Source organism: Besnoitia besnoiti (assembly GCF_002563875.1).
Source record: "Besnoitia besnoiti strain Bb-Ger1 chromosome Unknown contig00015, whole genome shotgun sequence".
Lineage (NCBI taxonomy): Eukaryota > Apicomplexa > Conoidasida > Eucoccidiorida > Sarcocystidae > Besnoitia > Besnoitia besnoiti.
In genome coordinates this window covers 1301301-1323144 of record NW_021703917.1, presented here as the reverse complement: position 1 = coordinate 1323144, position 21844 = coordinate 1301301, and the positions used below count along the sequence as shown (strand labels likewise).

The 21844-nt window shown below is 55.9% G+C and overlaps 4 protein-coding genes across 4 annotated transcripts; 3 read left to right on the top strand and 1 right to left on the bottom strand.

Moving 5' to 3' along the window:
- Nucleotides 1-294: 294 nt before the first annotated feature.
- BESB_028940 (uncharacterized protein) lies at nucleotides 295-4902 on the bottom strand (the record flags this gene model as incomplete). Its single annotated transcript, XM_029361568.1, has 6 exons — nucleotides 295-496; nucleotides 1002-1096; nucleotides 1767-2609; nucleotides 2773-3006; nucleotides 3396-3776; nucleotides 3994-4902. 6 exons carry the CDS (start codon nucleotides 4900-4902, stop codon nucleotides 295-297), a joined length of 2664 nt encoding a protein of 887 aa, XP_029215468.1.
- Nucleotides 4903-6909: 2007 nt separating this feature from the next.
- On the top strand, nucleotides 6910-10242 carry BESB_028930 (putative IMP4 family U3 small nucleolar ribonucleoprotein (snoRNP); the record flags this gene model as incomplete). The annotated part of the gene is made up of 6 exons (XM_029361567.1): nucleotides 6910-7354; nucleotides 7751-7856; nucleotides 8228-8300; nucleotides 8569-8689; nucleotides 9409-9569; nucleotides 10003-10242. The coding sequence occupies 6 exons, from the start codon at nucleotides 6910-6912 to the stop codon at nucleotides 10240-10242; spliced, it is 1146 nt and encodes a 381-aa protein (XP_029215467.1).
- A 3990-nt stretch (nucleotides 10243-14232) lies between these two features.
- Nucleotides 14233-14655, top strand: BESB_028920 (SAG-related sequence; the record flags this gene model as incomplete). The annotated part of the gene is made up of 1 exon (XM_029361566.1): nucleotides 14233-14655. The coding sequence occupies one exon, from the start codon at nucleotides 14233-14235 to the stop codon at nucleotides 14653-14655; it is 423 nt and encodes a 140-aa protein (XP_029215466.1).
- A 4975-nt stretch (nucleotides 14656-19630) lies between these two features.
- Nucleotides 19631-21612, top strand: BESB_028910 (SAG-related sequence; the record flags this gene model as incomplete). Its single annotated transcript, XM_029361565.1, has 3 exons — nucleotides 19631-19645; nucleotides 19748-20647; nucleotides 21169-21612. 3 exons carry the CDS (start codon nucleotides 19631-19633, stop codon nucleotides 21610-21612), a joined length of 1359 nt encoding a protein of 452 aa, XP_029215465.1.
- Nucleotides 21613-21844: the final 232 nt, after the last annotated feature.

Here is a 21844-nt window from a genome sequence, read left to right as displayed (position 1 = left end):
ACCTCGAAAAACACCAGTGACTCAGTTCCGACCCAGCTCGTTGCAGCTACCGTCTTCTGTCGCGTCCAAGACTCGAGGTCTCCCCTTGTGTATGTCTATCAAATATATGTGTGTATTCACACATGTATTGGATACGTTTCGTGATGTTGGATGTGCCTGTAGAGTAGCCGTTTTACAACAGATCCCTGCTGCTGATTGCCTGCAATAGCCACAGGATATCTGCACTTCTCGAAAACCGCACAGCCCCTCAGGGATACGGGACCACCCTGAAGCGCGCCGAGAGATTCACAAGCATCAGCTCTCTGTGGAGAGTAGAGGACTTTCAGACGTTGCCGCTAAGGCGCGGATCAACCGAATAACGCGGGAAGGAAGCGCGGGACTAGTCTCCGCAGGAACTCCACGTTCTGGGTCTCGGACATCGTCAGCTCGAGCGCCTTCTGTGCGCGACTTCGGCCCCGAACGGAGCGCCTCGCAGATCAGACGGAGATCTTGTTCACTGCACACAAGAAGTCGCCACAACACCCGACAACAACTAGAGCCAGCGTGGTTCTACGGACTGCAGACCTGCAAGGTGGCTGAGGCACTGAATAGTGGAGTGTACGACCAGCCACGTCATGCGTCACGTCTGACCGTACAAAATACCCAAAACGGGTGTTGCTCCGGAGATTGAAGCGTCAGATAACCGAGCCTGCAGGGCTCCACCGACCCCGACGACTATCGCAGAGAGCGAAACGCATACATAAATTAGCTGCGTGATCTAGGAGTTGCGCTTCACGGGTGTCGCGGTTCGCCAGCCCCCCCGATTTGCTGTCTACCCCTCCTTGCGCGCGGGCACTCATAAAACTACTGCACGTTGCCAGTTCGAGCCCTGCCCCCGGCGAGCCGCCGAACACGCTGCGCCCTGGAGAGTCCTCAGCACGGTGTGACACCACGGGCTCTCGAGGGCGAAAACACGACACAGGCGAAACCGCGAGGCCGCGCGAGACTCCGAAGCTACATACTTGTTGTGCAGCAGTTCGGCGACGTGAGTCAGCATGTCGAAGCGGCGCAGATGTTCCAGCAGGAAAGCCGGCGAGGGGCTGGAGTTTAAGAGAGCCTGGTACCGGCGCGCAGCACTAGACAAGTTGACGTGAATGAGCCGAACGGAGTACCTACCCCGTCCGGCAAGCGGTCAGTGCCCGTCCACCCGGCTGCATGCGGAGACAGGCGTCCACGTCGACATTTCTGGGCACGCTCACAGATGCTTGATACCGTCCTTGCTCGGCGTGACGCGACGAGTGAGACCATTCTCACGTTACAAAGTGCGTCCTTGTGAGTGACTGAGTGAGCATACAGGTCTGCAGGTATATGTACTTCACATATTTATGTATACTTCACTGCTGACATACGTGCACCAGGAGGCTCCCATACAACTAACTCCATGGACGTATGCCTAAATGGATACTATCGCGCTCGCAGGACCCGTCGCACCCCAGCCACGTGCTCCCGGTGGACTCCCCCAATACGCACACGCGGAGTACCGATTATATAACGCACGCATGCAATGTCGACGCAGGTGACGCCACAAAGAGGTGAGCGCCGACGTTGGTGGCTCCAGGTCTGTGCATACACTCAACGGCACCCAAAGCAAAGTCAGGCGGAGTCACACGTGAGGGCGCATGTAGCGAATAAAAGGAAACAACAACAATGCAGGGAAGAGCGGCACGAGGACAGTTCCTGCTTAACAGCGAAGACACCAGTCGACGACGCAAGATGCTCGCTCCTACCTTCAGCTGAGCAAACGTGGCGGCGCGGCCTTCGCGTCCCTGGGTCTGAACGCTGGGGCGCCCACTCCGCTGGAACTGGAAGTGTGCGTCGGGCTCTCCGTCCCCTCCGTGCGTGAAGAAGAAAACCTCTTCATTCCATTCGTGGCTCTCGGGCAGTCCGCCGCCTTCCCCAGGGCTCCGCGCGTCAGCCGCCTGCTCGCTCTCTGTCCGGCAGTCTGGTGCAGCGATTACCGGGAGGTACCTGATGAAAAACTCGACGGGCAGCGCTTGGTACAACGCCCTGTCGACCTCCACAGGCTTCTTCAACTGGAGCGTGTTCGCCGCGTCTGTCTCCGCCTCCAAGTCCCCCCTTTTCTGCGCGACGGATGAGAAGTCTCGGCGCCTCGCAAATCGCCTCACAGACCCAGCACACCCGGGCGCGCGAACTGGAGGAATACTTTGGCTTTCGGCACCGCGGGGCAACCGCTGCGTCGCCACGCCGGCGTCGGCTCCCGATGGCAGCGAAGCAGCGGAGACTTCGGCGAGAGACGGCAGAAGAGACTCTGGGGAATGAAACACGTCCCGACCGTGCTGCGTCAACGCAACGGCCTCAATCTCCACGCTCCCGCCCGCTGACGTCCCCAGAGGTGAACTTGGCTGCGTGCGGTGCACTATCAAGCTCACGAGCGGCGCAGGCGCAGGAGCCTCATTGCACGCCCGAGACGCGGCAACAGACAGAGACGGCCGAGAGCGGGGGGACTCCTCGGGGCGCGGAAAGCAGGCGCGAGCTGTTGCGTCCTTATCAGACTCTTTCTGCTGTAGGTGCAGCGCAAGGAGGACTTCGGCCGGCGTAAGGCGACGCGCCTGTGGAGACGCATCACACGAAGCGAACACAGACGTTTCCGCATTGCACGCCAAGTCAACATGAAACAAAGCATGAAGTGGAAATCGACGTTTCGGCGGCACCGAACGGGCACGCGCGTGGCGTCAAAAGTTGTCACTCAGCGCTACCAAACGTCGTCGTTACCTGCGCCTCTTCCTCAGACAGTCCGCGCCCGTTTGCAGGATCGTCCACGTTCGTGTCAGGTGCACCCTGGAGATGCGGCGCGCCTGGACGTTTGGTCTGGGCTCCAGCCGGGAGCCCGCTGCCTCCGAGACTCCTGCGCGGCGGCCGCAGCGACGCCCATCCGACGAGCTGGAGCCCCAGGTGGCGCGCGGCGCGATCGGCAGCGTCGCGCAGAGGCGACACGCCAAGGAGGAGCTGAAGGGAAACACACAGAAAACGCCGGCAGACCTGCAGCTAGACAGTGCATGCAAAAGGGAAAAAGAGGCAGACACCTGTTCGGGGCGCGCGAACCCAACTGCGTATGTGACAGCGTTCGATCGGCTTATGCGACCCCTTCCGCGACGCCCTAGTGGGCCGACATATGCAGTATTGCAGTAACGTCACGCGAGATACAAACATATATATGTACAGTTGGGACTGAGAGCAAAGCTCCTCAACGCTTGCGGCCTCTGCAGTACACGCAGACCGGCACATGGCTTACGGCACCAGAGACCGGAAACTAGATCGCGCCGCGCCTGCCACGGGTGGATTCTTTTGCCGCCCCTGCGGTCTTCCACCAGCATTTGCAGGCGGCAGTCCCTTACGTGCTCGAGGTCACCGTGGCTCCTTCGCGCTCCTTCCGCGCCTTCGCTGTCTCCGTTTCCTTCCGCTGCGTCGCGTCGGCGGGGGGGCGACAGCACGAGGACGGCCTGCACGAAGACGCGGCGCGCCTGTCTCTCAGACTTCGCCTTCTCGCCGCGCGCCTGGGGCCGTTCCCTCGACACGGAGCCTGCGGCCCCCCCGGTCCGCCGGCCTGAGACCTCGTCTCTCTCCGCGGCGCTGTCCGCAGCCGGCGAAACAGTCGAGTCTTCTACAGACCCGTACAGCAGCGCGACCCGCGCCGGAGCCAGGGGGCTCGCGGCAGCGTCCGCCTCGTCTACTGAAGCGGCCAGAAGACTGTCAATCGCGGCAGGGGCGAGCACAACCTGCAGACAGCCAGGGACACAGAAGGACCAAAAGGTGAGGCGCCGATAGTAACTGCAGCGCACGAGAACCCATACAGCGCGTTCCGGGTGCGGACGAAGGACGGCAGCCAGCGGCGGGGTCGCACACAGCAACAAAGACGGAATCCCACCACGTCCAGTTCTCTTTTTCAGACCGCCAGGGTCTCTCTGGATCGCACCGTTTCTCCCTGCTGCTCACCTGGATGTCGGGTTCACTCTCCACCGTCAGAGGTCGGACGTCGCTGTCGCGTCTATCCGCCTCTCTGTTCCCGCCAGACAATTGACTAAAAGTGCGCTGCGATCGGCGCGTGGCCCATCGGCTCTGCGTGGGCTCCTTGCCTCGGCCGTCGCTCCGCCCCCCGACAGGCGGCGGAGACGAGGAGGAGAAGCGAAGCGCCGGCGCCGAAGCCGCGTCATTGCGCGAATTGCCGCGCAGGAGAGAAGAGCCCAGCACCACGCGAGGGAGCGCTCCCGACACTTGGCGCGACGCCGGCGACGGCCTGCGAGGTGGCGCGCGGATAGCTGGGCGCGAAATCGGAGGAGACGCAGAGGCGAAGTAGCCAGAGGAAGCTGAGTCGCGACTCAGCGGACATGCGGCAGATGCACAGAGCGGGCGGGAGTCTGAAGACGCTGAACTGGAGGGGCTGGGCTCAGCCCTCTCGTCGTCTGACGCAGCGCAGAACAAACCAAGCTGAGGCGGAGACGGAGTGGAGTCTGTAGAAAGACTTGAAGAGGCTTCACAAGGCAGCCAGCCGGCAGAGGCCAGTGGAGGACAGGGAGAAGCAAGAGTGTGCTGAGCAGAAGAGGGAAACGCGAGAGGGTCGCCAGGAAACGAGCTGTTCAAAGAGGAGGCGGAGGGCTGAGAATCCGCGGAAGCACGGGAGGAGTCTGGTGGCGGACACGCAGACGCGGAGGACGATGACGCTTCCTTCTGTTCAGGAGCCAGGTCGGGAGAAGACGCCCGCAAGTCGGGTTGTGCGGCCGAGATGCCTTTCGCGCGTTCTCCACTGCTCCATCCTCCGCGCATGTGCAGCAGACACGCCTCCGGGAGCGCGGGTCTCCGGAGAGCCGAGAGGCGCGGGTAGGAGTCTGAATCGGCACATGTCATCGCGTGAGAAATGCCGGGAGACAGCGTTCGGAGCCGCGCAGACTGAGGCGAAAGCGAGAGAGCGGCTGCGGAAAGGACGAGAGAGCTCGTAGACAAGCACCAGGAGAAGAGCGCGAGACTGGCGGGCCTCTTCCACGCAGATGGCCGCACCCGCGACGAAGGAGCTTTCGCGGCTGCCGACGACGCTCTGCGTTTACAGAGGGCAGAATGCGTCGGCGCGTGCGACACCAGCTGATGCAAAACAGCGAGAGAGAGGGTAGAAAGAAGAGAGAAAAGCCAAACGGCGGCAGACTCCGAGAATCGGAGAGAGGCTGGGGGGGGGGCAAGCCCGAAAACATCACACCAAAGAGAAGGGAGAAAATGCGCAAGTACCTAGCCATTGAGTCTAGATGCAGATGAAGCTGAGGATGGGCAGGGAGCGCGCAGGCTGAGGCACAGCACGGCGGCCGCGGCAAGGGACGAGGAAAACGGGGAGGGCAGGATAAAGGCAAGCGAGACGCCGAAGCCCCTTCTGCAGAAAAAGGTGCGAGCGGCAAAGCAGGAAGAAGCCTCTCTCGGTGGTAGCCGAGTTCAGCCATTCTGACAGCGCTTCACGAGGAGTCTGCGAATTTTACATCGACGAAAGGTCCTTCCAACTACAGCAACTCCATCCTGCGCGACTGGAGGAACGGCAATTCACTCGTGCCGTTCCCGGCGCCTTCCATCAGTCGGAGGCAGCCGTGGCCCTTGAGACTGCCCTTGGAGGACGCGCAGAAACGTGGACTAGATCCGTCACGCCGACGAGGCGAACAAATCGACTTCGCTTGTCCCTTTTGTGGAAACACTCGTTTGTGTCTGGTGATATGCGTCGCACGGTGTGTGGCCTCTGGCGGGCGTCCGGCTGTGGCTCCTCACGTCCGAATCCGGAGGCTTGCGGATATGTCGAGAAATCCTCCAGTTCAGCAGCTGAAGCGCCGTCTGGCTGTCATCCGCTCAAGGAAGTCACCCGCGCGACGAAATCCACTGGGCTAGTGCCAGGAATCGAGCCGAAGCTGAGTGAGAAGTGGACGTGCGGCGGCTGTACCTGCCTCGGCTTGTGAGAGCTCTCGAATGGAAACGCCTGGTACAAAGTCACGCGGAACCCGAGTCGTGTAAAGGCGAAAAGAGAGGGATTGCTTCACTTTGTCTCGGCCGAAGACTCGAGACCCCGGACAGAAAACGTGTCTTCGTCCGCACACCGCCAGACAATGGCAGAGGCGGCGACGTTCACTTCGTCGGCGGCCTGTCAGCTACTGCGCCTCGTCTCTTCCCACGCGAACACGAACAATGGGCAGTGGTGGAGAAAAGTGACTCACGAGCGAAACCATGCCAACACATCCTCGAAAGGATGCCCAAAAGAATCTGAAATTCATGTAAAAAAGCTCGCGCACATGCCCCCTGTCTTGCAGCATCTGAGAGAGCCGGCGACAATCGACGCCGCATGCAGAGTCTTCTCTCCACAGCGTGCTAGAGAAAAGCGGCAATGCATGCGCAGCGTGCCAAAACCGAATGAAGATGATCCGCGATTCCCACGAGCCAAGCCACAGCTAATTATTTTTCTCGCGTGATCCAGTCGCGAGATAAGCTCCTATGTCTCCCGATGTTCCTTTTGCGGGGATTTGGGTTCCGTCCGTGAGACGGAGAGCCCTGTAGCCCACAGGCGCCACGCGCACAAGCCAGTTCCACAAAGTTTTGTTGATCGTCCTGAAAATCCCACTTGTTTTTTTCACTCTGCGCGTTTTTGCGCCTCTCTGCTCCCACGACTTGCGCTTTCTGCCGAAGCTTCCGAAACAGCCCTCGTTCTGTCGCTCAGCTGACAGAGATACCCCCGGCGTTGCATCGTCACCTGAGCACCCATCCCGCGTCCTTCTCGGCGTTGAACTGCCAGGCGCCTCCGTCAGCTGGCGAGAAAGGATCTCTTCTTCGCTCCACTGGCCTCTTTCATTCCCATTTCCTTTTTGAGGGACCAGAATCTTTTTTTCTGCCGCCATGTCGGGCGAGAAGAGAGACAAGAAGACCCGGACCCGCGACGCGGGCGGTGCCTCTGAGCAGGACACCGGAAAAGACGTTTCGCACAAGAAGAAGATGCGGTCTTCTGCTGATGCATCGCCTGCTCCTGCGTCTGCTTCCTTCTACTCTTCGGCGGCCTCCATGCATCAGGAGAAGACCGGAGGAAAGCGTTCGAACTCAGAGACAGGGGACCGGGTGAGCAAGCGCAACCCCAAGCCCGAGACCAAGAAGGTTGCGACGTCGACGGCTGGAATTCTCAACAAGAAGCGGAGACAACAGGTGGCGTTCCAGCTTCTCCAGGCGAAGAAGAAAGACAGAGCGAAGAAGAAGAAGGAGACGCGTGCGAAGGAAAGGCGAGGCGAAACGGTGGAGAAAAAGACACCGAAAACAATCGAGTCCATGCGCAGATACGACCCCACTGTTGGTACGTCTCAACAGAGCCATTGAGGGGGAGGCCTCGAAGGCTCAACTCGTTTCACATTCGCGCCTTCTCTTCTCTCTCAAGCCCCCTCCGCGCGGGTCGCCTTCCTCGCGTGTATCCGCCTCTATGACTTCATGCGGACCTTCTGCAAAGCTCGTCGCATTCGTAGGGGTTTAGGATTCCGGCTGTGAGGGGGGGCGCACCTAAGTCCCTAGTTGCTCAGTGCTTCAGGGATCAGGCTTTAGGGCTCGCTTGCAGGAGAACAAAGCGCCGTCCACTGCATTGCGTGTGATGCGAATGTCGCGGGGCCTCTAAACGCAGCAACGCCGTGGTGCGTAATTTTTCGGTCTTGTCGGCCTTCACTGTGTCTCTGCCGCATTCGATGTCTCGGATGCGCAGTCGATGACGAGGACGAAGAGGAAGTTGGCGGCGAAGAGGACGTCGACGAGTTTGCTTCCTACTTCAAGCGCGAAGTCACGCCCAAGCTCATGATTACGACAAACAAGTGAGTCGTCTTCTCCACACCCTCGCGTGTGCCGTCCCGCCGGATTCGCTCTTGGACCCCCTGCTGCAGCGGGCAGCCGTAAGTGCGTCTATGAGCTTGCCAGCAATTCGCATGCACCGGCAACCGATACAAGTGTGAAACATGCATCCGCTAGATGGGTTGGAGAGCATGGAAATGAGTGGACGCGGCGGGTGATTTCAGGACGAATGCCGAACGCCTAGTCGTGTCCTGTTTTGTTCGCCTGTTCCGGGCTGTGAACGTATTTCAGAGACGGCATATAAAACGCTAGGTGTTGAGGTATCGTGGCGTCCGAGTCGTACACTGTTTGCTAGTCACCCGCTTCCCTGTTTTCCGGTGCGCTGGGCACTCAGGAAGGTAACGGCAGATACATACAGTTTTCTCAAAGAGATCCTCTACATCTTCCCCAACGCCTTTTTCTACAAGGTAAAGTACTCTGCAGGATCCTATATTTTTTATGTGACGGTGGTAAATGTATTTATAACTATATACATTTATTTAGATATATGTATTGTGTATCTATACTCATATGTAGGTCGTAGCGTACAAGATGTCACATAAGGCGCGAGAGTCTTTTCCGTTGATTGGTGTAGACCTGTGTGGCGCCCACATTTACGTAAAAAAAATATCGTCGTACGGTTGCGCCAGGTGCTCTCGCATGCCTGTGTGCGGCCCGCTGTTCGTCTTTTCGCAGAGAGGCCCTTACCACATCAAGAACATCTGCAAATTCGCCATCAAGCAGGGGTTTACAGACCTTCTCGTTTTCCAGGAAAAGAAGCACCGGCCGTTCGGCCTCTACATTGTTCATCTCCCAGGTAGGATACGTCTTGACTCAATGCGTCTTGCTTCGTTTTCGTGTCATTAATGTCTGAAAGCGTCCGCTGTGTCTTCGCGGTGCTGCTCGTAGTGTGGCAGTCGGCGCGCGTCGCATGTGGCTTTCTCTCTCGCCGAGTTGTAGACAGCTTGCTCGTGACGAGTACGTCGTAGACCATCGCATACAGCGACCGACGCGAACGCTTGCAGTTATGCTCTATTGGTCACTCGGCGTGTGGCATCCGCGTTGAAAGCCAACGTGCCATGGTTCTGTGCGTGCCGCAGCCAAATTTCGGACTGCAGTTTCAATATCTTTGGCGGTCGCTGCTCCATCACAAACTCTTTGATGTGGTCGTGCACTGGCGGCTCCTCCGAGTTGTTTCTGTGTGTCCTCGTTCACCTTTCGCTCGCCTCCGTCCTTGCATCGTCAGCCCACGCACGTCGTCGCCTGCATCTGGCGGGAACGGGTCTGCGTACTCTCTCTCTCTGTCGACATTCGCCTGCTTTCGGATCTTTAGGCGTCCTGGCATGCGGGCTGCCTCCCGGCTCCCTTGCCAGAACTGTGAACCACAGAGGGAGGGGGGGGAGGGCAGGAGACGGGGCTGTCGCTCTGTCTAGCCCAGTCACGCCGCCCACGCGTCCCTGCCTGGCGTTTGGGACGGGAAAAGGGACGCTGCTCAATCTGGGGGCATGTTGGCCTTGCTGTGGTTTCCACCCTCAGAAGGACCGACCTCGTATTTCCGTTTGTCGAGTGTGCGCATGGCGCAAGAGATGAAGGGCGCAGGCACGATGACGACGCACCTCCCTGAGCTGCTGCTGAACGGCTTCACCACCCGCCTCGGCCGACGTGTTGCTCGACAACTCGCGGCGCTCTTCCCCCTTGTAAGTGTCAAATGAAGCATAGTTTACGCATGCGCTTTTGCCGTCCTTGGAGTGCAGTATACGGGACAATGCCGCTCCCGGTCGGGCGTGCAAGTGTGGCGCATTCGCAGTTGCTGTCGTAACTTGTGGGCGACGTAGGGCTACGCGTGCATGAATACAGAAATACGACACACAGACCTACGCATATAGTTATGTGTGTACATACAGCGTGTTGAGGCTGCATACACACCCGTGGACTGCTGGGTAGTATCCTCAGTCGATCGATGGTCTACGGCGCAACTCCGACTCTGTCCTTCGACTTGCCATTCGTTCGACCTCAAACGATTCGTGGACACAGGCGCAACTGCAGTGATTACTGAATTCAGAATCGAACGCTGAACAGAAGAAATGGACTCTTGCGTTCGCGTCTCGTGCGTCTGTTATGTCTGTTCAGACACCGGAGTTCTCCGGCCGCCGCGTAGTGACGTTTCACAACCAGCGCGACTTTATCTTTTTCCGGCATCACCGCTACATTTTCGAAAACGGAAAGAAGACCCGTTTGCAAGAGATTGGTCCGAGGCTCACTCTCAAGTTGCTCTGGATGCATGCAGGCCTCTTTGACACAAAAGAGGGTCTATACGAGTTTATCTGGAGGCCAGACATGAAGGTCGACCGAAAGAATATGTTGCTGTAGGGAACTGTCTCTACTGTGTCACAATCTTGCCTCAAGGCATCCGAGTGTCGTAAACACTGCGAGAAATTGCACTATAACACCTGCCTCTAAGAAGAGAAACGGGGCTCGGAGGATTTACGAAAAAAGCGATCGCGGGCGTGTCATTGGCGACAGGCGCAAAACAAATGTGTACGTGTGAGCTAAAGCGCATTCAAGCAGTGTCGCTGGCCGCCGATGTTTTGGCGCATATCATTCAAATTTGAGCCTTGTAGTCATTTGGTTTGTTCAGATTACAAACAGGGGAACCAGTGAGGACCTTCAGACACATACGTTACATTGCTACTGTGCATATCGATAGACGGTAGACACACCTGCTGGATCCACGAACGGCTCCCCCTGCGCGGCGTACTTTTTGACCGGCTCAGCCTTCTCGTTTTGAGCTACGATTTCTCCTCCGGGGGTTTCTGCTGGGGAAGTTCAAGCTACCGAAGAGTAGCTTTTTTGTCGCCGTTGTCCTCTCTATAACTCTCCTAGTTCTGAGCACGTCCGCTGGTGCACAGTCCGCTGTGCGCCGCCATTCCATGCTTCAAACTTCTCCGGGAGATCCGCAATCAGTACCAACGTGTACGGCGGAAGGAGGGCCTAGTCGAAACAAAGCCCCCGAGTCTGTCACGATTATCCTGTCTGAAAGCGCACTCACCGCCACGTTACTCTGCTCCGGTAAAACTAACGATGTCGTTCCCAAAACGGCTGGTATGCACCGAGACCGCGGGCAAAGCTGCAACAACGACGGCGACTTAAAGGCGAACCAGAGACCGCTGTCAGAGTTGCTAGGAACGAAACCGGCGTCCGGCACCCAGATTACAGACAAAGGAGACTCTAGAAAGAAATGGACCTTCGAATTCGAAAAATAACGACTCCCTCTTGCAGACAAATCTTTTTCTGTTGGATGCACCAAAAAACCTGGTTGTGACTTCAACTTTGAGTGCAAACTCTCTGTAACAGCCAAGGCGAGACCATCTATCGCGGAGATCCTGGAGAAAATAGAGACAGAATACGGCTCGGTGTGGTGTTGCATGTCTGGCGAAAAGAGTGCGATTGTCGCTGCTGAAGTCAAAAGCACGGCATGCACATTCCAGTGAATCTCCCTGTAAGCGTCATCAACGTGTTTCTGCTTGAAACAGCGCACCGTCCCGGGCGCTATTATTCTTACGGTGGAAAAGTCCCGCCTCACAGCTGCGCCGAAAGCCTTGGTGGCTGCGTCTGCGTCGCAGTGCCTTGCATATTCTCCGTCAGAAACCGCTACACACTCGCCCGACGGAAAAAAACGGGGTCAACCGCACCTTTTTCCGTCGGGTTTGACCCGACCCGTGCACACCACGCAGTTGGAACGGCTCTGTCGCCCTGTGCCAGCACGCGCCGGGGGTCGCCGTCCCTCTCCCTGCGCAGCATTCCGACCGGGTTCACACGCCCAGCAGCAATCTCGGCTGTGCACGCGAGTCAAAAGAAAACGTCTGCCTGCTAAGGTACGCTGCTGATATGTAGGGCTTGCATCTTTTCTTCTACGATTTTGATTTTCAAGCCACCTTACCGTCATCTGTTGTTGAAGCTTACACAAATCCTCAAATCCGAGATGCAACCGTGTGGCTGGACGGTGAGGAAGCCTCATTGGCCCTTCGGGCGGGCGGTCGTACGGCTTGAGAAGCGACGGCGTGATCCTCGGTCCTGCCCTTGTAGTCCTGACCTCGAGCGTTGAGGCCTATTCTTTGCATCAGTTTGTGCGCCGGCACCCTTTGATTAAAATCCCTCTGTCGAGCGAAGGAGCCTTCGCGACGTGCACACCGAGAGGCAGGGATAATGTCAACAGCTCTCTACACACTCAGGAGCTCACGGTATCGGAGAACGCACTCACTGCTCCACGGGTCTGCTCCGGTCAGGGTTACCATGTGGTGCCTAAAACGCCAGAAACGAGTGCGCTGCGAACGCTGACGACGTAACTGACTGCGCCAACCCGGGAACCGAACCAGAGAAGCAGACCACAATAAGCAACTTGTTAGGCATCTACTCCAACGTCAACGTGAAGGTCAGCAAACCCGAAGACTGCAGCCAGCAGTGGGTCTTGACGCTCCACAAAATACAGTTGCCCTCGACAGAAAATATTTTATTTCTTGGATGGGAAAGACACATCTGCCGCAAACCCTAACTGCACGCTGTCTGTGACATTGCTAGTGAGATCATCAGCCGCTGACGGCAACACGGTCACATGCGCCTATGGGAAAGACAGCAGTGCTGAAGAACCTCTGAAGGTCGAAATGACTCGAGAGAAAAACAGCTAACCATCATCTATGGGAAGGAAGGCTCGTTCCAGCCCACTGGCCACACAGAGTTCTGTTCCCCAGAGTCAAATGGCTTCGACCAGTGCAATACCAAGTTTGAGGAGATTCTGCCGACGTTTGAGACGGACTGGTGGCAGACCGCCGACGACGACACCTCGATATTGACGATTCCGCCGACGGCCTTTCCCGCTGAGGATCACCAGTTTCTTGCGGGCTGTTTTCACAAGGAAAAGTCACAGCCGGACCTGCAGCAACAGATGCACGGACCGGTACAAGACCAAGATGAAACGCAAGAAGAGGAGGAAGATGCGAATCAAAGATCTGCACTCGCCGGCGGTACGTCGCAACTAACAAGCTGCAGGGTGCTGATGACTATTAGATTTGCTCAGCCATCGTCGTTTTGACCCTCTGTAGTGCATCAAGACGCGGTGGGTTTTGGTGCTATACCCGCTGGAGGGCTCCTCGCCAGAGTCTTCTGGTACCTGCTGCACCCTTGTGATCAAGGAGACCAGTGTGTTTGGCCGCGTTAGTTTTCCAGATGTGACCGGAGTCGCTGTTTTTGTAGCTGTCTCATTTTTTTCTCTGAGGTACGTTCCTGAATATCTAGGTATCAGATTTCCGCTGTTGTGACGTTAGGGTGAGGCACGTGGCGTGACCTGTGTGCGATGAGAAATTCTGTGGGTTGCGGAGTCTGTCAATCTGCCTCTGATGGTAAGGGGGGCATGCAGCGCCCCAAAGTCTGTCGCCCAAGGCCTACCATCGCCGCCCTGGTCGTCGTCCTCTGCCTACGAGCGCGGCACCGCCGACGCGTCCCGCTCGGGATCCGAGCGGGGTACACGACCCACATGAGCACGTCGTTACGAGCATAGTATCGAATACCGTATCGCTGCGAAGAGACGCCTTCAGCCAGTAATGAGTCGTCCCCGCTCGCCTGTACTTTTTCATTCACACCACCCGGTGCACCGTCACCTGACCCGTGGGCTTATACTCAAAACCTCAATTCTGAGCTCCACCCCTGGTCGATGGACCATGGCGACACTTCATCCAGGCTTTCAAGCGTGAGGGCGATACGGCATCATCACAACCGCCGTCGTCATATTCAGTGTAGCTCTTTTGGCTCTAAGCACGACCGTTCGTGCGCATTACTCGGATCAGTATATGCGCCGGCACTCGGTGCCCAGCCACGGAACAATTACCCACGTGTATTCTCAAAAAAGGGGAACGGCAATAAAACTCCTCCAGAACCAGCAGAGCTCACGTTATCAGAGGAGGACTCACTGCTACGTTGGCCTGTTTTGGTCAAGGCAACGAAGTCGTTCCAAACTCGGCTGACATTGTCTGCTCTGAGAACGTGGGCAAACTAGCGAACTGCAACAAAGGCGTGGAGGAAATTGTGAACTAGACGACACTATCAGGGTTGCTGGGGACGAGACGAAGTCAAAGTCTGAGCTAAAGGGATTGGAGACCCCTGATAAGCAATAGACCCTCACACCCGACCAGGCAGAGCTTCCTTTAGCAAGGAATTCTTTGTTGGATACCAGCAGGGAGAGGACGAAGATGACTCCCTCTGTAGACTCTCAGTGACGGTGCACGCAGGGTCACCTACAGTGGAAGGAAGTACAGTCACCTGCGCATATGGTCTGCCAGCAATGATAAAGAACCTTTGAAGGTGGACATGACTCAAGAGAACAACACGCTGACCGTAAAGTGTGGGATGGAGGGCTCGTTCCAGCCTGCAGGTCACGCAGAGTTCTGCTCGCCAAAGTCAGCGGATCTGAATAGGTGCACAGGCAAGTTCGAGGAGATCCTGCCCAAGTTTGGGAAGAGTTGGTGGGAGAAGGGTCCTGACCTCATCTCTGTCCTCACGGTCCTTCCGGCGGCTTTTCCCGCTGAGGAGAAACAGTTTCTCGTGGGATGTGTGCAACAGGAGCTGTCGAAGGGGGACTTGGCTAAAAGAGGCCACAGAGAAGGGGAAGGAGAAGGTGTAGCGGCCGAGGGGAAAAAAGAATTCGAGAATGGACGCGATGTCGAAGGTACAGACGACAAGAAAAAATCCGCCGATAGCGTTTCACGCCGAGGAGCTGCAGGGTGCTCGTGACGATTAAGGCCGGCTAAGCATCATTATTTGCATCGGGTGTAATGCATCTGGCGGCGGTGGGGATTGGAGCTGTGGCTACGGCAGCATCGGATATCACATTCTTTTGACCATCCGATTCTCTGTCGCACCATTCAGAAAAACGTTTGAGAGCTCGTTTCAGCTTTTGCAATTCGAACCAGCTCGATCTGGGCTCCGTTTGGCTGCTCTGTGTTCTAAGGCAGCGCTCTACGAGCAATGAATTACACTGAGCCTCCCTTGTTTGTGCAGGGGGTCTCACCACGTGCAGCGCAAGGCGCGGAAGTCATACCATGGCACACTCCTTTGCGGTGTTGCCTGTATACTGGCTCGCGAGCGTGCAAGAGCACTCAACATGGGAATGCGTCCGAGTGTGATTCAGGAAATGGGGTATATCACGTGCCTGTGTCACTCGCATCCAAGGTGCAGAACTGGGCGATCGGTTAAACACCCAAGCGAAATCACTGTAGCGGGAATATCGATTCCTGGATGTGTATGCGTCGTTCAGTCACTTGATTTCCAAGGTTCGTGAAACATCTCATGCACCACTCATCACTGACGTGAAAGACCGGTGACCACACCTACACCTGCGCGCATCGCTGGCATGCTCTAACATTCACAGTTCGATCGCTCAGCAGCTCTGCCAGTCTTAACTCCCCAAACTTCGGTAAGTGGTTTAGTGGCGTCTGCCTTCAGTCTAATCCGCTATATACGGACGCACAAACACGAAGCAAGGCACCAGGCATTAGACACCCACAACCTGAGAGCGCAAAATGGCGGATCTCCGGCAATGGCTTGCACGACGACGGTGTTGACGGGCCTTGACGGGCTCGGCTCTCGGGGAGCAATATTGAAAGTGATCGGGCGTGCATGGTGCTCACCTCATTGTGACCGCGGCATGAGGAACAAACCCTGTCGCGGTGCTACATCCACGTGTACGACTCACTACGCACACGAATATTGAGAGCGCTAGTGATGAGTGACTAGAATATTGTGTCTGAGAAGGTGCAGAAGCGAAGGCGAGGCTTCATTCCAGCATCACAAAGGGATTCAACTGACTGAAGCGGAATTTCATAGTCGAGAATTCTCCTCTTGTCTACAGCATGCTCTTCCAGTGCCGGTAGGCGCCCTGATTTTACCAGATGCGTTCTGTGTTGGCATGCACCCTGATTTTCCTTCCAAGGTGAAGCTAGACTGTGATATGGATCTCGCTGCTGGGACAGTAGGAGCCGGTGAGATGCCGCGCCAGCAAAAAGAGCACAGCGAAGGAAGGACGTTATGCTTCGTTTCTTGAGGGAGAGAAACGACTTTGCATGAAGGGCGAGATCGTGAAAATGCAGCCGACCGAAGCCATATCAGCTGAAGCCGCCGTGGCGATCCTGGATGCCACTCGCAGCTTTGGGCCTCGCCCCAGGATGCCGCGTTGAGTCCCCGTGGTCCCTTCCGTCACCGGCGACTCTGGGCGATAGGGCGCCTGGGGGGCGCCGGCAGCGGCAGAGTCCCACCAGCACAAGGGGGAGCGCGCGACCCGGCGGCGACGACCCCAAACGCAGATGCGTCCGCACCCAACTCTGTTTATGCAAAAACACTGCGTCGATTCCGAGGGGTCCTCCAGCAGCCGCTCTCCTCCCAGTCCTGGCGCTGGTCATAATACGAAATAACAGAGTGATTTGCAGCCGAGGGGAAAGCCGGAAGGCATCCTGGGGTCCCTGTGTCGCCTCCCATCAGAATCCGGTGCGGGCAAATTCCTCAGAAGCGAGGTCAGGTTGGCCGCTTCGTGTGGAACTCTGAAAAACCAAATCTGCGGGCAAACGACCTGCCCTCCGTTCCGGACGTGCACCCGGCTCTCCTCCCTTCCCGCCCAGCATCTCCAGGGGGCACAACTCCTAGCAAGCGCTCTCGGCGATACCGTTTTTAGACTATCTAGCCGGAATGAGACTAATCACTGGAAAGACTCAGAGTCGCTTCACCTAAGGCTTCCATGAACCTGCCGCACCCTTCTGAGGCTTGTCCTGCCGACGTTTCCCGGATCTTGAGAATGGAGCTCTGCTCATGTCGCTGGATCACGGCGACACACATTATTCAGGCTTTCAGGCGCGCGGACGGTACGGCATCACGAACATTGGCGGCATCCCCGGTGCAGCTCTCATTGTTCTACTTGAGTGGACTCCTCGTAGCCTTTCGTGCGTCTTCATTCTACGCTTCAACCTGAACAACCCGCCCCTGTGCCAATACCTATGTGGAACGCGGCAGGCCACAATGGGAAACAAGGTCCCCCAGTTCATGCTGAGCTCTCACTGTCTGAAAACGCGCACCCAGCTACGTTGAAATGTTCTGGCCAAGAAAACGAAGTCGTTCCCAAATCGGCTAGAATTGTTTGCACCGTGAAGGCGCGCAACCTAGCGGAGTGCCTCAAAGACGAGGGGAAAGCCGAGCACCAAACGACTCTGTCAGAGTTTTTAGGAACGAATCCGATTCCTGGAGTACAGGTCACAAAGCTACACACCTCCGGAAAGCAATGGGTCCTGAAACTCCAAAAAGAAGAGCTCCCTTTGTCAGACATGAGTTTTTTCGTTGGCTGTCACGAAATAGAGACAGCAGCGGTGATTCTGCCGGTAAATTCGGAGCCACAGTGCATGCGAAGGTATCTGCCGTTGACAGCAACACGGTCACCTGCGACTACGGCGATGCTAGCAATACTGCTCAGCCAATGAAGGTGGAGATGACGAAACCGAAGAACACACAGTCAAGTGTGGCAGTGAAGGATCCTTCCAATCGGCAAGCGTCGCCGAGTTTTGCTCGCAAGACTCGAATGACCTCGCGAAGTGTGCAAACAAGTTCGGTGACCCTTTTCCCAAGTTCAGGAAAGATTGGCCGCAACAGGCCGACGAGAACACAACCGCAGTCTTCACGATTCCGACCGCCGTCCTTCCAGCGGCAGACCAGCAGTTCATTGTGGGCAGTATGCCTCTGGCCTAACAGAAGCAGAAGGGGAGAAAGACGACGAAGCAGCTGCAGATGAGAATTCTCAAAGGAGCTGCAGAGTTATGGTTACTGTAAAGGCTGCAAGTCCGGCTGCGGCAGCGACAACCACTCCACATGTAGCAGTTCTGGTCTCCTGCGCCGCTGTCACTTGCGGCATGCTCAGCGTCGTTTAACCATAACAGATATTTCAGCACGAGTGTGACACGTGAGTATTACCTTTGCCACAGAATGAGGCAACAATAGTCTAAGCCCGCTCTGCGTTTCTCTGTGAGTGCTGGCGTGGTTTTCAAGTTTGCCCAATTTCCGCAATAAAGTTGTTTTTCATTCGGGTTACCGAGCTGCAACCGTTGTGCCAGAACCAGCCGCCGTGGGAAAAGGGCCACTCTTGCGTTCTCTTTGCGCTTCGCAGGGTATGCTTGCCACACTCTCGTGCTCCATGGCGTCACCACGTCATGGATCGTGTGTCGTTTGTTAACACGATTACTCGCTAGGTTCCACACACAATTTGCTATTGTGCGTCGGCCATGAAGAAACTCCATGAAGCATTGAAGGGTCATGCATAGGGTGTTCCGCGATGAATATGCATGTTAGCAAAGAAGCCGTGAGACGCATGCGTGTATGTATCTGGAGGACATCATCGTCCGAGGGACGACGAACCCCTATGCGCGCAAAAGCTCTCGGTTCAGAGCGAGCAACGACTGTCTCACAACGAATGTTTTATACAACAATATGATGTTTCGAGACACTGTCAGCCTGCACCGTTCCCGATCTACCGTTATCTGCTCAAAGCATGACAGACACTCTCCTGTCTGCCGGGTTTCCTTAGGTTGTCGGCGCGGGCGCAGTTAAGAAGCCAAAATCGCTGCACAGACGGGAATGTGTCGATTTGTAGTCTCTTGGAGTGTGGCCTCTGCGAGTGATCGAGCATAAAACGCCAAGAGAGGCGGAACAACTTCACGGGAATTCTGAGTCTTTCGCTGTGAATGGAGGTTGGCAAGTCCATCCCGTATAATAAATGAAACATGTACAGTGTACTAACCTATTGTTGCTTCTTGACAATGGCTGCAGGCATCCCCTAGCTGTGTTACCGCTCACCGTCGTCCATGTATCCGAGGCTGAAGGCTGCAAACTCGACGTGAATTTAGCTTATTCACAACTTCCCTGTACAAACAAAGTGGCATATCAGGGATGAAGGCTGACTTTCGTTTGTCTACTGAGACCAATACGGGATGAATCCTGAAGATTTATTGCAACAGATCTACGGTTTCGATGCTAAGATACAAGCAGCATTAAGGCACGCATTCCACCAGTTCCATCACTCGTTCTGCTTCAGTGCTACTGCTAACCTCCTCAGGGAAAGGCTTCTGTGATGAACAATACTATTAGCAGAACACATACTCGTCTCTAGCTCGCTGAAACTGCATCGTGAAGCAAGGTAAAAAAGAAGGGTCTGATTCCGAGAACAAGTCATCAGCATAGCATCACCGGCCCCGTTTGCGCTTCTTTCTCTCACGTGGACTGTCTGCATGGTTCGTCGTCAAAGCGTCTGCTTCGTTCATGCCTCAGTTCAGTACGGCATGAGGCCGGTAGAGTCAACTGATCGGATGGCTGAGCGCCGTAACGTCAGCAGCGGAGCAGTACAAATTAGACACCGCCAAAAAGGTTTGCCACAGGACGAAGCGACCTCACAGAAATCTCGTTGTCAGAAAATCCCGCTAGAGGTCGTTGCCAGGCGGCGCCGTCCCGTCCATAACTATAGGGCTCGCCGCCCCTGGGCGCCTCCCGCACGCGCCACCGGCTGCCTGCTGCTGGTGTACTCGGGAACGAGAACAACGACAGCGTCAGGGAGCAAGAATCCTTGCAGCGGAAAACCGTACTCCCTTTCCACTCTTTCCCATCGTCTTTTTATTTCTACGACTGCCATCTAGTGCAATACCTCATTGAGCTGTTTCGAGAAAGTGAGTCCCAGTGCACGATGGAGAAACCGGAGGTAAGGGTGAGGCTTGTCCAGCGGTGCGCATTCACACTTGTTGCCGTGAGTGTTGTTGGTGTTCTGTTGTCCTCCAATAGCCTGGTGGTTGCACACCTACAGCAGCGAAGCATGCATCAGCAATCTGCGCGTCAAACGGTTGAACCAGGCGAAAAATCGGTATCAACGTGCAAAGGCACGTCGTCGACCAATGATGCAGAGCCGTCGCCCGCATCTCTTACGTTTTCTTCAACTTCACTTACTGGTGCCTTACGGTGCTCTGGCAGTAAGAACAAAGTTGTGCCAGCAGAGAAAGCAAATGTTTGCACCGAGAGGGCGAAGTCAGTTGCAGACTGCAAAAACGGAAAGCCTCCAGAAAAGCAGACCGCGATAGGCGACCTTCTCGGGCTAGGCACGAAGATCGAGGCGGAACATAAAGCCATCGAACCCGACATACAAGAGTGGAGGTTGACGCTTGACAAATCCCAGCTCCCCTTGGCAGACAAAGCCTTCTTCATTGGCTGTCAATATGATGACAACGACAGCCAATCTAAATGTAATCTTGCGGTGACTGTGCAAGCGAGGTTATCTGCTGTGGAAGGAAACACGATCACCTGCGCGTATGGGAAGAATAGCAATTCTGCTGGGCCTCTCAACGTAGAGCTAACAGAAGAGAAGAACTCGGTGACAGTTAAGTGCGGGACGGCGGGTTCGTTCCGCCCAGAGAATCACGACCAATTCTGTCTTCCGAGCTCCCCGTACCTTGAGAAGTGCACGAGAAAGATGAAAGAGATTCTCCCAAAGTTCGAGGCATCATGGTGGGATATCGGCGACGATAAAACGTCAACTTTGACGATCCCGCGTACGGCCTTTCCCGCGGAGGAGCAGCAGTTTCTTGTAGGCTGTGTTTACGTAGACGTTTCAAAGAAGCAAGAAGTGGCACATCAAGTTGAGCAGGAAGAGGAAGAACAGAAAGGTCCCGAAGAAGAATCTTCCACAACGAGCTGCGGGGTGCTTGTGACTGTAAGAGCAGCTCAACCGTCTTCGTCTGCATCTCGTATTACGCGAATGGTCGCAGTCGCATCTGCCGTGGTGTCCGCAGGAGCGCCCCTGGTCGTCTCGCATTAATCATTCCCTGTGCTTCCGTCATGTTCAAAGCCGATCGTCTGTTCGCCGTTCGAAGGGCGCGGGGTGTATGCTGGCGCGTTTGTCTTTCAATCTTAATGAGCCGGCCGCAGGCCGGGCTTCAGCAGTGGACGTGGAACAACCTCAGCTTAGGACCGATGTTGAAAGTCCTGTTCTTCGAAGGCAATTCCTAAGGAACGGAGCACGAGCGAGAAGCGCGTGTGTCTGGATGTTCTGAAAATGGGGAACAGAGCAACAGTTTAGAAAGGACTGAATGACGATAACGACATTTTGGATAAGGTGACTGGCGACAAGCCGTGTGCAAAGAGAGCCTTGACCCTGGGGCGCTCTATGCTGCCCTTACCGACAGAGAATTCTGCGTAAGTTGTCAAAAGAACGGCAATGAACACGACTCGAAGTGCCTGCTCCCAAAAACCCTGAAAGCGAAGGCCTCATCTGTTGTCAACAACGTTGGCACCTGCGCCTACGGGGAGGACAGCAACAAGGCAGGACCCTTGAAGGTCGAGGTTAGCCCTGCCACGAAAAAACTGATTCTTGACTGCGGCAAGGACGGTTCTTTTCGCCCCGAGGGTTTAACCACTTTCTGCAACACCGGCGCGGACAAACTGGAGGAGTGCGCGACCAAGGGTTTCCAAGATATTCTCCCAAGTTTTGCAAATGATTGGTGGGTGCCTAACGAGGACAAAACGTCCTCAACACTGACAATCCCGACTTCTGTGTTTCCTGCCGCGGACCAGGAGTTCCTTGTGGGGTGTGTCTTGAACAAATCCTCCAGTGAGGGCGGTCAGAAAGAGAGTCCGCCGACCTCCGATATCAAGACGTCCGCTTTCATTCTTCTGTAAATGTGGCAGTCAATACACTCAGACACTGACGTTTATAGACACAGTAAGCTTCCGTAGGCAAGCCGGAATTGTCTTTGGGCGCAGGCAGTTATCCTCGGTGTTCATGGCAGAACAGGCGCACAGGATCTTCTTTTGGGTCAAGAACACAAGTTCTGTTGTGTAGACTCATTCGGTAACAGCTTTCTGTCTCTGCGAGGTTAGGGCCCGGTGATGGAGTGATGGAGTCTTGAAT